The following is a 12,419-nucleotide window of genomic DNA, read 5'->3' as shown; positions in this document are numbered from 1 at the left end:
AGAAACAGTGAAGGAGACAGTAGTCAAGTCTTTTTCACTGTCTCACACACACCAAGGTTCGCACTGATGCAGCAAAAGCTGATGCTCAGACACAGAATAAAGATGTGTGCACATCACAAGAGATAAGTACCTGCGAAGATTGTATTTCTTTCGTCCTCAAAGTACTGAGAATAAAGCTCAAATCTCAAATCACATTCAATTTCAAATTCAACAGATACTGACTTAAAAGGTGGACTTTTCATCAAGGTTGGTGGTTTGATAGCTACACTCACATGATAAATCTGGATATGAAAGAAAGTGAAACAGCCAAGCTCAAACCTTCCTATTGCTCATACTGCAGTACCCTTCAGCAATGCACATAAACCACACGTCTGGTACTACTGGACCATCTACTGCAGGTGTGAATGTGTTAGTATGAAGAGCAGGCCACTCATGCTCAGTGAATCTACCCCTGATAAATACAGAATAGATAGAAGTGTTTTGATTCATTTACTCAAAAGGTTCGTTTTTCCATCTAATAGTTCAATATGAGTATGACTAAAAGATGAATAATAAAGACATTCAACCACAATCTACAGTTCACAAACACACATACACAAACAGTCAAAATGTTGAACAATGCATGAAAAGGTCTGTCAAACACTGTCCTCCCTGACTCACCCTGTCGCCTGGGAAATGCTATCAAAACAAGTGTTTGAAATGTTTTTCCTGTGGTTTGTTTACTGCGGTGTGTGTGTGTGTGTGTGTGTGTGTGTGTGTGTGTGTGTGTGTGTGTGCTAATTTGACATTTGACAGCACCAGAGATCAATGTGAGTGTGGATAGGGCTGTTTATTTTTCCAATGGAAACAGTAGATGTGAATCTGGCTGCAGGGAGGGGTACTTGATGTAACACACCGTATGTTTACCATGTTCATCATTTTAGTTTAGCCTGTTAGCATGGCAACATTTGCCAATTAGCACTACACAGTACGTGAATTCTTTTGCAAGTATTTAGTCACAAAGAGGCTGAACAAATACAAATTTGGACCTGATGATGGTATTGGAGAAAAAAATCAGGGGATCACTTACTATCAGTTCATCATCCTGAGGGAGACATGAGGGTGTGCACCAAATTTCATGGTAATCCATCTTACAATTGTTGAGATATTTCAGTCTGGACCAAAGTGGATCACTGACCTACATTGCCGTCCCGCAGGAAACTCCCCTGGCTAAAAAGAGTCTTTAGGTTTGCACCAACGTAAATTCAGGCCAGAAAAATCACCACCTTTGGTGAATTTCACGGATGAGTCAAGAAAATTAGTATTTATATAATCAATAAAACTAAATAAATAAGGAAACTAGAGGAGCAAAGCAGTTTATTGTTATGACCTGCTGTATGAAAATGCTGAGGCTGGCATCTGATGACGCCAAATTTATGTATAAAACAATGGCTTACATTGGGATGTACAGCTTGTAATTTTCTGCCATGGCTTATTGTTTGTGGTTATTGGCCCTGGGGTATCCAGAAACCCAGAGAAACATCGAATGTTTTAGAAATACTTAAATGTAGATGAATCTTCGCAAACCTCTGACCGAAGCATATATTTCCACTCAGGCACACGAGAGGAGGAGACGGCTGGTTTCTTTTATGTTGCTACTTGTGCTATAAGTGTAATGACGAAGCAACTCTACTTTGCAAGCAAGCTCGAGCAGTATCTGCGTGTGTGCGTGTGTGTGTGTGTGTGCGTGTGTGTGTGTGTGTGTGTTTGTGTGTGTGTGTGTGTCCTGGGCTGCACCATGGTGATTACATAAACACATAGCTTTGAGAGCTGAGACGACAGATGTCTCCCCTTGGACTATTTCTTCCTCTTATGCAACTGCTGTGCGTGTGCGTGTGTGTGTGTGCGTGCGTGTGTGTGTTTTCTCAGAAATAAACATGAAAAATAGGTCTCTGTTTACAAGAGTGGAAGTGTGTATGTGTCAAGAGAGACACAGAAATATTGTTTACTCATGTGACAAAGAGGTGGCAGGATGCGTGGGGCAAGGAAGGGGAGTCAAGCTGTGTGTGTGTAGTATCGTGTGTGTGTCTGCACTTACTCACAAACGCAGTGTGTGTGTGTGTGTGTGTGTGTGTGTATGTGAATCCAAAGCTGTAGAGATGCCACTGAGTGGAGCGGAGACACACAGAGAAAGACTTTGGGGTTACTATAGAAACAATTAGTCTCATCACTATTGGAGCAACAGCATCAAAGGTACAGAGCTGATGACAAACAAAAACAGTCCCATTAGTGGTGTCCTCTGCCCTCCTCTAAATCCTGCCTGTCTCTGGACAAATGCAATGAGTCATCATTTAGTCAAGTTGCTTCCAATATCCTCTGATTTTCCGATCCCTGCAGGCTTTTACCGTGGTTAAAAACCAGTTACGCTCAATACTGTGCCCTCTAATCTAATGGAACCCAATTTTACCAGCAAAACAAACTTTCTAAATGTTAATGGTGGCAGCATTTCTGACGCACTCAGTAAGCATGCCGTGGGGAATGCCAGTGACTCTCACAAAAAGAAACAAGAGGAAGGCAGGAAATATGTGCATGCCAAGTGGGTTTGAGGTCTTAAGTGATTCAACAGCATCAGACTATGAAGTGATAGTTCACTGTTCATCATTTCAACAAGCTTCACCAGAACAATCTTTCAGGAAGTAAACCTAATATCTTAAAAACAAGTATTTATATCGGTGCATCACAGTTTAATAGCTAGTAGCAGTAGCTATCTTGGTTCTGGAAGCAAAATCCACCTTAGCACAGCCCTGGGAACACTGCAGTTACGTCCAAAATCTGGGTGGTGTGCTGCCGGGGTTGGACGGCCTGAGAGCCAAGTGGTGTGCCAGACAGATTTACGGAGTGGAAGATTTAGTAGTTGGAGAATAAAGCTACAAACATAGGACTTTTTGGCTCGTTGTCAGGGGTTGACAAGCTAACCACTATCGTAACCATGCGTCTTTTACTTCGAACGTGCAGCTGAATGCTACCTGTAAGCTGCGCTGTGTCGTCTTGAAGTTTCATACATTCATTTTCTGTAACCGCTTATCCTGTTCGGAGTTGCTGGAGCCTATCCCAGCTGACACTGGGCAAGAGGCTGAGTACACCCTGAGTATGTCACCAGACTATCGCAGGGGTGACACATAGAGACAGACATCAATTTTACACTCACATTCATACCTACGGCCAATTTAGAGTCACCCATGAATCTAACCTGCATGTCTTTGGATGGTGGGAGGAAGCCGGAGTACCCGGAGAAAACCCACACTGACATGGGGAGCACATGCAAACTCTGCACCCCGAGGTTTGAACCCCCCCACCCCAGGTTCAAACCAGGAACCCTCTTGAAAATGATAAGCGATGCTCAAAAGGCCATTTCCCTTACTCCCACTTGTAGCTCTACTACCAAGAACACAACAGTGTGGTTGTGTTCGCGTTTCATGGCGTGTTTGTGTGTGTTCGTACTTTTCATAGATCCTCTGCCCCCTCATGAAGACTTTGGCTTCACTGTCCAACGGAAACGTGCCGTCGTCTTTGCGGAAGCGGTAAAACAGCTTCAGGTCTTTGAACTCCCGGTGCTCGTCACACACTGAAAACATACACATGCATGGAGGGTTTAGTTTTAAGGATACAACCAGTAAATGTGGGTTTAAGTAATGATGGTAGAAAATAGTACAAGTGTCACATAATGGGATCATGGGAAGTCTGATTATGTTTGTATAAAGCAGTCCGAAAAATCTAAACATCATTAAATCATTAATCTGCAGCTGGGATGAGTTAATGCTGAATTGGCTCTGTTAAACATCAACTGATGAAAAAGAGGCAGCCTGCTCTCTCTGTCTCTGTTTTCAGTGACTGGTTAAATGTAAAACAGGTAGTGAGACGCTACGTTAGAGCCAAATTGGCTGGGAGAGTCAAAGAATCATCTATTAAGAGGCACGGATTGTTCCCAGAAAATGTCAAGAAAGAAAGAAAGAGAGAGAGACAGGGAGAGACCCTTAACATTATGGAGAATGGAAACCACACTTAAAGTGCATACAGTCCAAGACCAACCCCACACACTGTGCACACACACACACAGCTCAGCCGTACCGTGGTGAATGATGCTCTGGTCCAATAGTTTCTGCATGATCTTAATGGCTGTGTCTCGGTCCGAGGCCTCCTTGTGTTCGATCAGCCAATCGATGAGCTCCTTGGCCACAAAGCAGTTTGGGTAAGTTCGCAGATGGTGCCGCCGATCCTTGATCACCTTACCCTCATGGAGCCGCAGCCTAGAGGGCAGCAAACAAGAGGCAGGGGAGAAAAAAAATGTAATATGACGCTAAACTTCTGGTTTATTAGCAAAAGACTGTGACAGAGAGAGTAATGACAAATGTTCAGTGTGACAGTGCTTTAGTTATCTATATGAGCTGTATATTATAAATACATCTATTAAATAAAAATATATTTTAGTGATAGAAAACATGATTTATTTAAAGAACAAACAGAAGATTCATACAAGGTCAAATCTATGATTATAAAATTAGAGCAAATCAGTCCTCTGGCCTCAAGGGGAATGCATGGTGTTCTGCAGGGATTTATAACGTGACTATATTTCTTGATGACATGACATGCTTCTATAGATGACCTAAATGCTGGTTTCATATCATCAATGTGACCTCCTCCTGACCCTGATTATTGTGCAACAGCCCACCGCAGCGTTAGCCAAGCTTCCTGCAGCTAGCCAGTTCCACTCCGCGCTGAATCTGTGTGCAGCTGGCTAGCATCACTCCAGATTAGCAGTGACAGCCCTGGGCCAAGCCTGCCCAATAAAACTCACACACACTGTTCTGGGCAAACAACCTCAGCTAAACAAGTTACAGATTTCACTGCCAACCCAGTGGAGCACCATCCTCTCCTCTTCCTCTGTTCAGCTTCTGATCTACCCATAAATCTTCTCACTTGGAACCACAAGACAAATCACCAGTCTTGCTGCTTCCTTAAAGGAGGCTCAGGTGCCAGACTACATGTTGTAGTAGGTGTTAGAGTTGGGTGATTGGATGAACATATTGGGCATCAGCAATTGGCTGTGTAAAATGTGGGTTGTTTGACTAAGTAAGACTGTTTTGGTAAGTTTTGAGTTTCTGTCAATTTGAATAAAGTGTTTTACAATGAGTTAACTAGGCAATTAATTTAGTCTTAGCTTGGGAAAAGAAAGAAACTTGAATATGGTTGTATTTTTCTGTTGAGGAAAAGAGGTGTGAGACTTGAGTTTGGTTTGTTCATTTAATAAACCCCAAGAGCTAAGAGCTTGTGAAACATGGTAAACTTGAACACACACACACACACACACCTGTATGAATATATCGGCAAAAACCTGTTGCTGAGCTGTCATATCGCCCAGACTGAGTGGGAATTCTTGCTGTGTTGTTTTAACATGTTTTCACACAACAATATCTTACAAAAATGCACAAACAGCATTTCATATGATGTCTAACAAATTAGCACCCAACAAGTTACCGCCCCTATCGGCCAGATTAGGTATTAGAAAAGAATCATGGTTAGCACATCATGTCACATACTTAACTTAAAAGAAGAAGACTTTAATAATCCCCACGAGGAAATTCAATTTCTTTTTACTCATTTGTCATATGCACACAGGCTCGAAATACACACACATGCACAAACCAGACCTATACATGCATTAAATGGAGAGATGCCAGCTGAGGGGGCTGCCTTGGACAGATGCCCCAAGCACCGGGGGTTCGGTGCCTTACTCAAGGGCATCTCAGCAGTGCCCAGGAGGCGAACTGGCACCTCTCCAGCTGCCATTCCACGCTCCATGCTTTTTCTGGATGGGGACTTGAGCTGGCAACCCTCCGGTTTCCAACCCAGGTCCCTATGGGCCCCCATAAAGATATACAGGTCAGGTTTAGGAAAGTTAAGATACATAGTTGCCTAGGGTCAGACCTTTGAAACTGCCCACTTCATTGAGTTTTAGTTGACTGATTCTGAGTGTAACTAGTTGACAATACTGTCTGATATCAAGCAAGGTATGTAGGTTAGGTTTAGGGAAGTAAAGTTACGTAGGTTAGGTTTGGGAAAGTAAAGTTACATAGGTTAGGATTAGGAAAGTAAATTTACATCGGTTAGGTTTAGGAAGGTAAAGATACATAGGTTAGGTTTATTAAAGTAAAGTTACATAGGTTAGGTTTAAGAAAGTAAAGATACATAGGTTAGGTTTATTAAAGTAAAGTTACAGAGGTTAGGTTTAGGAAAGTAAAGATACATAGGTTAGGTTTAGTATAGTAAAGTTAGGTAGGTCAGGGTTCGGAAAGTAAAGTTACATAGGTTAGGTTTACGAAAAAGATCACATTTAGCGTTGTCACTTTATGAACTTAACATAAAGTAATGTACTTAACAACATGACAATGCGGTGATGTGCCTTAAAATAGTTCACTTGGTTTCACACGGGACACAAACACTGCTGTCTTGGGGTAAAGTCCTGTGTTTCTTGACCCATCCACCAATTTCCTTTGGCAAACTTCTGCTCTTTTTTACTACTTCCCTCTGTACTCCCATCAGCATATCCGTCACTTGATCACAGCCTTCAAGATTATGTGGGTTATATTGTATTGTGGTTCATTACTTTTCGTGGGTATACATACAAACGGTGTATGACAACAGCATGGCTGATTTCTCTCTGCACTAGCATATCTTAAAGTTGTGATGGCTCAAACAATGACAAGTGAGAGCACTTCTGAATGAGTCTCTAGCCCCCAGCATGACTATAATGACTCTGAGTCCCAGGCTGCAAACATTCACGAAGCCTCCCTCTTTGTCACAGTCTGCCATGCTGCAACAAACCTTCTATTCACAACTATGAACTAGTCACAAGCCTTACTACAGCAGCTGCATGTGTCTGTGTGTCACGGTATCCATCCTTCTGTCTGCTTTTCAGCCCTGTGCCTGAAACGGATCTGCTCAAAGATACGTCAGTCGACATGATGGGACACAAACATGTGATAAGATATTCGGAAAGAGCCAGTGTGCTGTTATCAGTACCAGGAACTAAGTCCCTCCATGCTCCGTGAGCTTGAGATAAAGGTGGTCAAACAAAAGGATTGGTTTAGGTACACTCCTTGCTTTTGTACCAGCTGTGTTTCATATCAGGTCTAATTTTAGTCTCATGAATTCAAGGTAAAGGAAGGTCGAGGTAAAACACTGAGGGAGAGCATCAATCATTCAACGGTCGAGTGTGTTAATACTGCAAACTGCTGACCTAAGCAGGTATGTTCACCATGTTACATTGTTAAAATTTTTAATTAGTAAACACTACGTACAGCTGAAGCTGATGGTAGTATCATTGTTTAGCAGGTATTTTGTCATAAATCAAAGCATTGGACTAATAAATCTTCTGACTTGATGATGGTGCTAGGAATATTCCAAACTCATAAGCGTTACTATAATTGATCAGGAGGAGGGCATTAATTTTCTACCAAATTTCATTTCAATCCATCCAATACTTATTGGCACATTTCACTCAAAACCAAAAATGTCAACCTCAACCTGAAAAGTTGATCACCAAAGTCAATAGCATTTATCCTCTGGGGACCACGAATGTCTTAACAAAATGTCTTAATAATTGTTAAGATATGTTAGTTTGGACCAAATGGGGCATGACACTGCCATCCTAAAAAGCTCTCAGCCTGCTATGTATGTCCAATATTCAGAAAGAAAGAGACTTAGAGACAGGGCACGAGCCTTGAATGTCACAACTCCGAGCCCTTTACCCCAGAACAGCAACGTCTCAGAGGCAAGGGGCTCCGGGACAGTCACCCTGACCAACCCATCGTTCACTGACACCAGTCACATTGCCAGCTGGCAGCCTCAGTATACAGCTGTGCCAGGGACACTCATGCACGCACGCACACGCATGCACACACACACACACACACACACACACACACACAGTATACAGTGACAAACAGGGAAAACACACACTGGTGTTAAGCAAGACAACACCTAAGAGTATGTCCAGACACATATCTCTTGATGTGATGATGACTAATGTTGCTTTTTATGGTTCTTCAGAACACAACAATTACAGCATGTACTTCTTCAGAAACAGCAGATGCTCCAACTCAGTCTATCCCACTCCGCTAGAAAACACAATTCAGTGGCGTATTCTCCTCATAGTTCAGTGGGGGGCTGAAATTCCTGGCATTGGTGCCATGCTTTACCTACTGAGCCTCTATTCATTGCTGGGAGTGTGTGCTAACCAACGCCACCGGGGGTTTGGGGGCCTTTCTTTACATACGATAGGTCAAAGGGTGCAGCGTGCCAACACCGCTACCAGGGTTACCGGTACAATTCCCTGATAGGATGAATGAGCAGGGCATGATAATGATTAGTAGGTTGATCACTCCCTGTGCAGCTCAAAGGGCAGTGTATTACTGGAGCAACAATAATGACTCATGTCATTCAGTATCCTGCATCCTGCAGAATGTACAGACTACAATGCCTCAGGCTGAAATGTGTTACAGTATAAAGGTGAGGAGGAGCAGTGTGCACGGGGAGGGTCGAGCATGTGTGGATGCCTTTGTTTGGCTGTGCATGCTGCAGTGAGGCTGAAAATGCCTGCAGTCGCAGTTTGCAATGAGGGAGACCTACATGCATGATCACCTTCGTGTCAAACATGCTTAGAACAGCAACCTTATTTAGTGTGTCATATCCTGGTTTATACTGATCTGGGCCACAAACAGCATGCATGATTGGGCATGAAAACTAACTAAATGATTACTTAATTTTTTACTGGATTTACTAAATCATAGCTGCAAATGTGGTGGTCAGTTTGCAGATGTTGAAGATAAAAATGACAGCTTCCCTCAATGTGTGACCTGCAAGCACACCCAGGGTCAGCAGGACTCCTGACCGGGACTGACAGACCTACCTCAGCTGTTCTCCGGTGACGAGCACCTCGGCCAGCCGCTCCAGCTCTGCAGCCTTCTTCTGCATGGTGTTCCCGATGCCGTCCATCTCTCTGCTAAACACAAGAGGCACAGACCCAGGGTGTTTTTGTTGCCAGATATCCACACAAAAAATCACTAGTCTTGCATTTTTGTAAAATGCTGTGCAGCACAGAGCAGCTGTGTAGCTGACAAACACAGAAAGAGGAACGAATGGGTTGAAATACAAAGGCATGCGAGCATCCACGCGGTGATGATTTCAGAGAATAAACAAAGCAATGACAACTCGGTTTCTGCTTACCCTTCAAGCACCATTGAGAATGGAAAGAGAAGTCTGTCAGTTATTCCTTTGGTGTGTGAGGAGGGAAATTATCCCATCCCAGGAAGCATGCAACAATGCAGGCAGTCACAAGCTTCAGCCCAGCCCTCAGTGTGCCAGCATCAGTCCACTTTTAATTCCTTGATAACCTCCAACACCTCCTGCACACACACATTCATACATGCATGCATGCATGCCGCGTCCCCTTTATGAATCCCTCTGTTTATCTGCTGCTGTTTGATGCAAAGCTTGTGGAAACAGCCGTGATTTCTCTAAGCGCTGGTTTGTTTGCCACCGACACTGACATACACACACACACCACACGGGATGAACGCACGTTTTTCTCCACGGCGCAGCCAGTGCCCATCCACAAAGCCCCCGCATTGGGAGGACTCTGCTGTCGTCACTGGGGGAGTTAACCGGAGGGGCGGGGTTGTAGAGGCATGTGGGTGCGCTCGATTCAGACACCGCATGGTCCTGGTGAGAATTACAGGGGTGGGATGTGTGGATGCACTTTTAGTTTGTACACCTCTCTACTTTACATGCGTTTTTGTTATGTAAAACACAGACCTTGCAGTGTAAGAGCAAAACACCCACACACACACACACACACACATGTCATCAGCGTGTCTCCTTCCCACTCACCTCTCCATTTATTGTGCTCAATACAATCTTACACACCTTCAGTCTACCTACTGACAACAGCTGTAAACAGGATCACAAGCAAGCACTAAAGCAATAAAAATACAGCCTACAAAACAAACAGATTCAGCGTGCAATGTGCAACATCCTGTACATAAATTCGATATAACAAAACAATGCGAGCCACACTTTCAGCAAATTAAAACATGGTGTCATTTGCATTGTTTTCATGACCCAAACACACCTTTATCACCTCATAGTAACAAAAAACCATATCTTCATCATCACAAACATCTGTCTAGTAGCTAAAAGCAAAAAAACAACAACAACAAAGAAGAAGAAGGATCTGGGTCATTGAAATACCTTGATAACGTGCAGGTAAGTTGTAGGCGTAAATAAACAAGAACACAGAAATGCCTCAGCACATGCAGGCTGCCTACATGTGCTGCTCAACTTATCAAATATGTAACTAAATGAGCTGAGAGGGACAGACCAGTGAGGACAGGCAATGTTAAAATACCATGCAGAAGGTTAACTTTTTCTCAAAATAGTTTCTAAAGCTTTGTTACACAGATGAAATTTAATGTGTCACTAACACCCGATTATATATACTGAAGAAAGGAACTGAATTAAAATCCATTTTCTCATTTATGTTACTTTTTTAATTGCGTAACAATCACAAAGAGGGAGATTTGGATAAAAAAGAACAAATGCAATGCATGCTTTCATTCTCTGTGACAAATGTGAATTTAAAGTGACACAGATGTTATGCACAGAAATCATATCTTAACGAAGTAACAGCTTGCAAATTGGCCTGCGATTTACAACAGTTTCTGCTGTGAACATAAAACCAACGCCTCCACCCAGGAAGATGAAGTCATCTGGCTATTCATTGGCTACACTAATAAGTGAGTGTGAGTGTGTGTTCTGCAGAGTAATGTTTTTTTGTGTGTGAATGTTTTCATGTATAATAGTTTATAACCTTCACAAAAGGCGCAACATAACCTGCTGTATGTGTTTAAACTGAGAAGCAAGGAGCCAAAATCAAAACTGACACTGGAGAGCTTAAAAAGAAAAACATAAACCAGTCATACATACAATGGAGCCATTGATTGTGGTGCAGGCACTTGAGTGCATTATATGCATTCTCATACTCTGTTCTCACTTAGCCCAGTCCATTTGGGAAATGCTGGGGTCTACGTAGGGTAGCATGTCAACCCAAGTCTTCTCTTGTTCTGCATTCAAACCTTCTGCAGGAGGCTGTATAACTTTGCCCATCTTTATTTCTACAACAGTGATGGCTTACTTTGAGGTTCTTTTAATTTAATTCATTCAATCTGTGTGTCAGAGTGTATAATTACTGACAAACATGTTAGTAAAAAGCTCCCATGATCTCTTTGCAACTAGAAGTTTACAGGCTGGTTCTTCTCATACATGTCTCATTATTACTTATAATTTATTTAATTGTTTGCTAATAAAAATCCTAGATATTTCACTTAGTATTTCACTTGATTTATTTGTTGACACCATTGACTTTAAGTAAAAGTCTATGGTGGATGTCAAAGTCCGACAGCGACATCTGCTGGCTAATGGGGACATTGCAGGCAACGAAGGTTAATGATTTATTTCGTTTAATTAATGTGAGGCGTTGTTTTTAGTGTGTTGTTAGATCATTAGCTTTGGGACGCCAACCATCTCTGAATTATAACTATAAGGCAATATGTTTTGGCAGAAATATGCCTCTGAGAGTCAGAAATGTGTCTAATTGTGAGTTAGCTTACTTTTCAGGCCGAGTCGTTACCACTCGGCGGAGATTCGAGTCCGGCTTCGGCCTTACATGTCATCCCTTCTCTCATACCTACTATCAAATAAAGTAAATATAAACCAAAAGTTTGTTTTTAAAAAATCAATATCAGTCTACCCTCTTAAAACACCGAAGTACTGCTGCCTGCTTCTCCAACCTGGAGGCGTACCGACCGCCACTTATGCCATTCAGTGTCCCTTTAAGAAGGTAATATGATCCAACATGTAACCATGCGGGCCAGTGGCGCAATGGATAACGCGTCTGACTACGGATCAGAAGATTCTAGGTTCGACTCCTGGCTGGCTCGTAAATTTTTTTCAAGTTTCATCCGTGTGAGCATGACGATATGTGTTACTTTTAAAACCAAACCATGGGACCTAAATATAAGTAAAAACGTTTTACCAACAGTGTCTTTTGAGTGTATGCTGGTGGTCTTTGTTTTGGTCTTTTAATTGGTTTTGTTAATGAATTGCATTTAGATGTTTAACACTCGAAAATAACTTCACACACTCGACAGAGATAATTTGCACCCTGCTAAATAATCAGTTTCCTCCTCCCACCGCCTTTTTGAACGACAGAAAGAGAGACAAAGAAATGCCCCCTTACAAATGAAATCCTTGCTGTGGTCTGTGATTAAGGTTCTTTTAAGTATTTGTTTATTAGTAGGCCTATGTGTTTATTTGTTGCGTGT

The 12,419-nt window shown here is 42.4% G+C and overlaps 1 protein-coding gene and 1 non-coding gene across 4 annotated transcripts in view; one reads left to right on the top strand and one right to left on the bottom strand.

Moving 5' to 3' along the window:
• The window catches only part of deptor (DEP domain containing MTOR-interacting protein), a 43,269-nt gene extending 31,434 nt beyond the window's left edge, over nucleotides 1-11,835 (bottom strand). The window contains exons 1-4 of one of the 3 annotated variants that reach the window (XM_049583384.1): nucleotides 11,706-11,835; nucleotides 8,948-9,040; nucleotides 4,108-4,286; nucleotides 3,481-3,604 (exon numbers count right to left, since the gene is read on the bottom strand). In XM_049583384.1, coding sequence (XP_049439341.1) covers nucleotides 3,481-3,604; nucleotides 4,108-4,286; nucleotides 8,948-9,033 — 389 coding nt within the window. In that variant the 5' untranslated portion in view covers nucleotides 9,034-9,040; nucleotides 11,706-11,835. Of the gene's footprint in view, nucleotides 1-3,480; nucleotides 3,605-4,107; nucleotides 4,287-8,947; nucleotides 9,041-9,264; nucleotides 9,670-11,705 lie in introns of those variants that run through there. The other 2 variants (XM_049583383.1, XM_049583382.1) reach the window with 2 other exon arrangements.
• A 127-nt stretch (nucleotides 11,836-11,962) lies between these two features.
• On the top strand, nucleotides 11,963-12,035 carry trnar-acg (transfer RNA arginine (anticodon ACG)). The gene has a single exon. It is a non-coding gene; the product is annotated as a tRNA-Arg (tRNA).
• Nucleotides 12,036-12,419: the final 384 nt, after the last annotated feature.

This window comes from Epinephelus fuscoguttatus, linkage group LG8 (genome assembly GCF_011397635.1).
Source record: "Epinephelus fuscoguttatus linkage group LG8, E.fuscoguttatus.final_Chr_v1".
Classification (NCBI taxonomy): Eukaryota; Metazoa; Chordata; class Actinopteri; order Perciformes; family Serranidae; genus Epinephelus; species Epinephelus fuscoguttatus.
The sequence above is the reverse complement of the archived record's forward strand: the minus strand, read 5'-3'. Positions and strand labels throughout refer to the sequence as shown.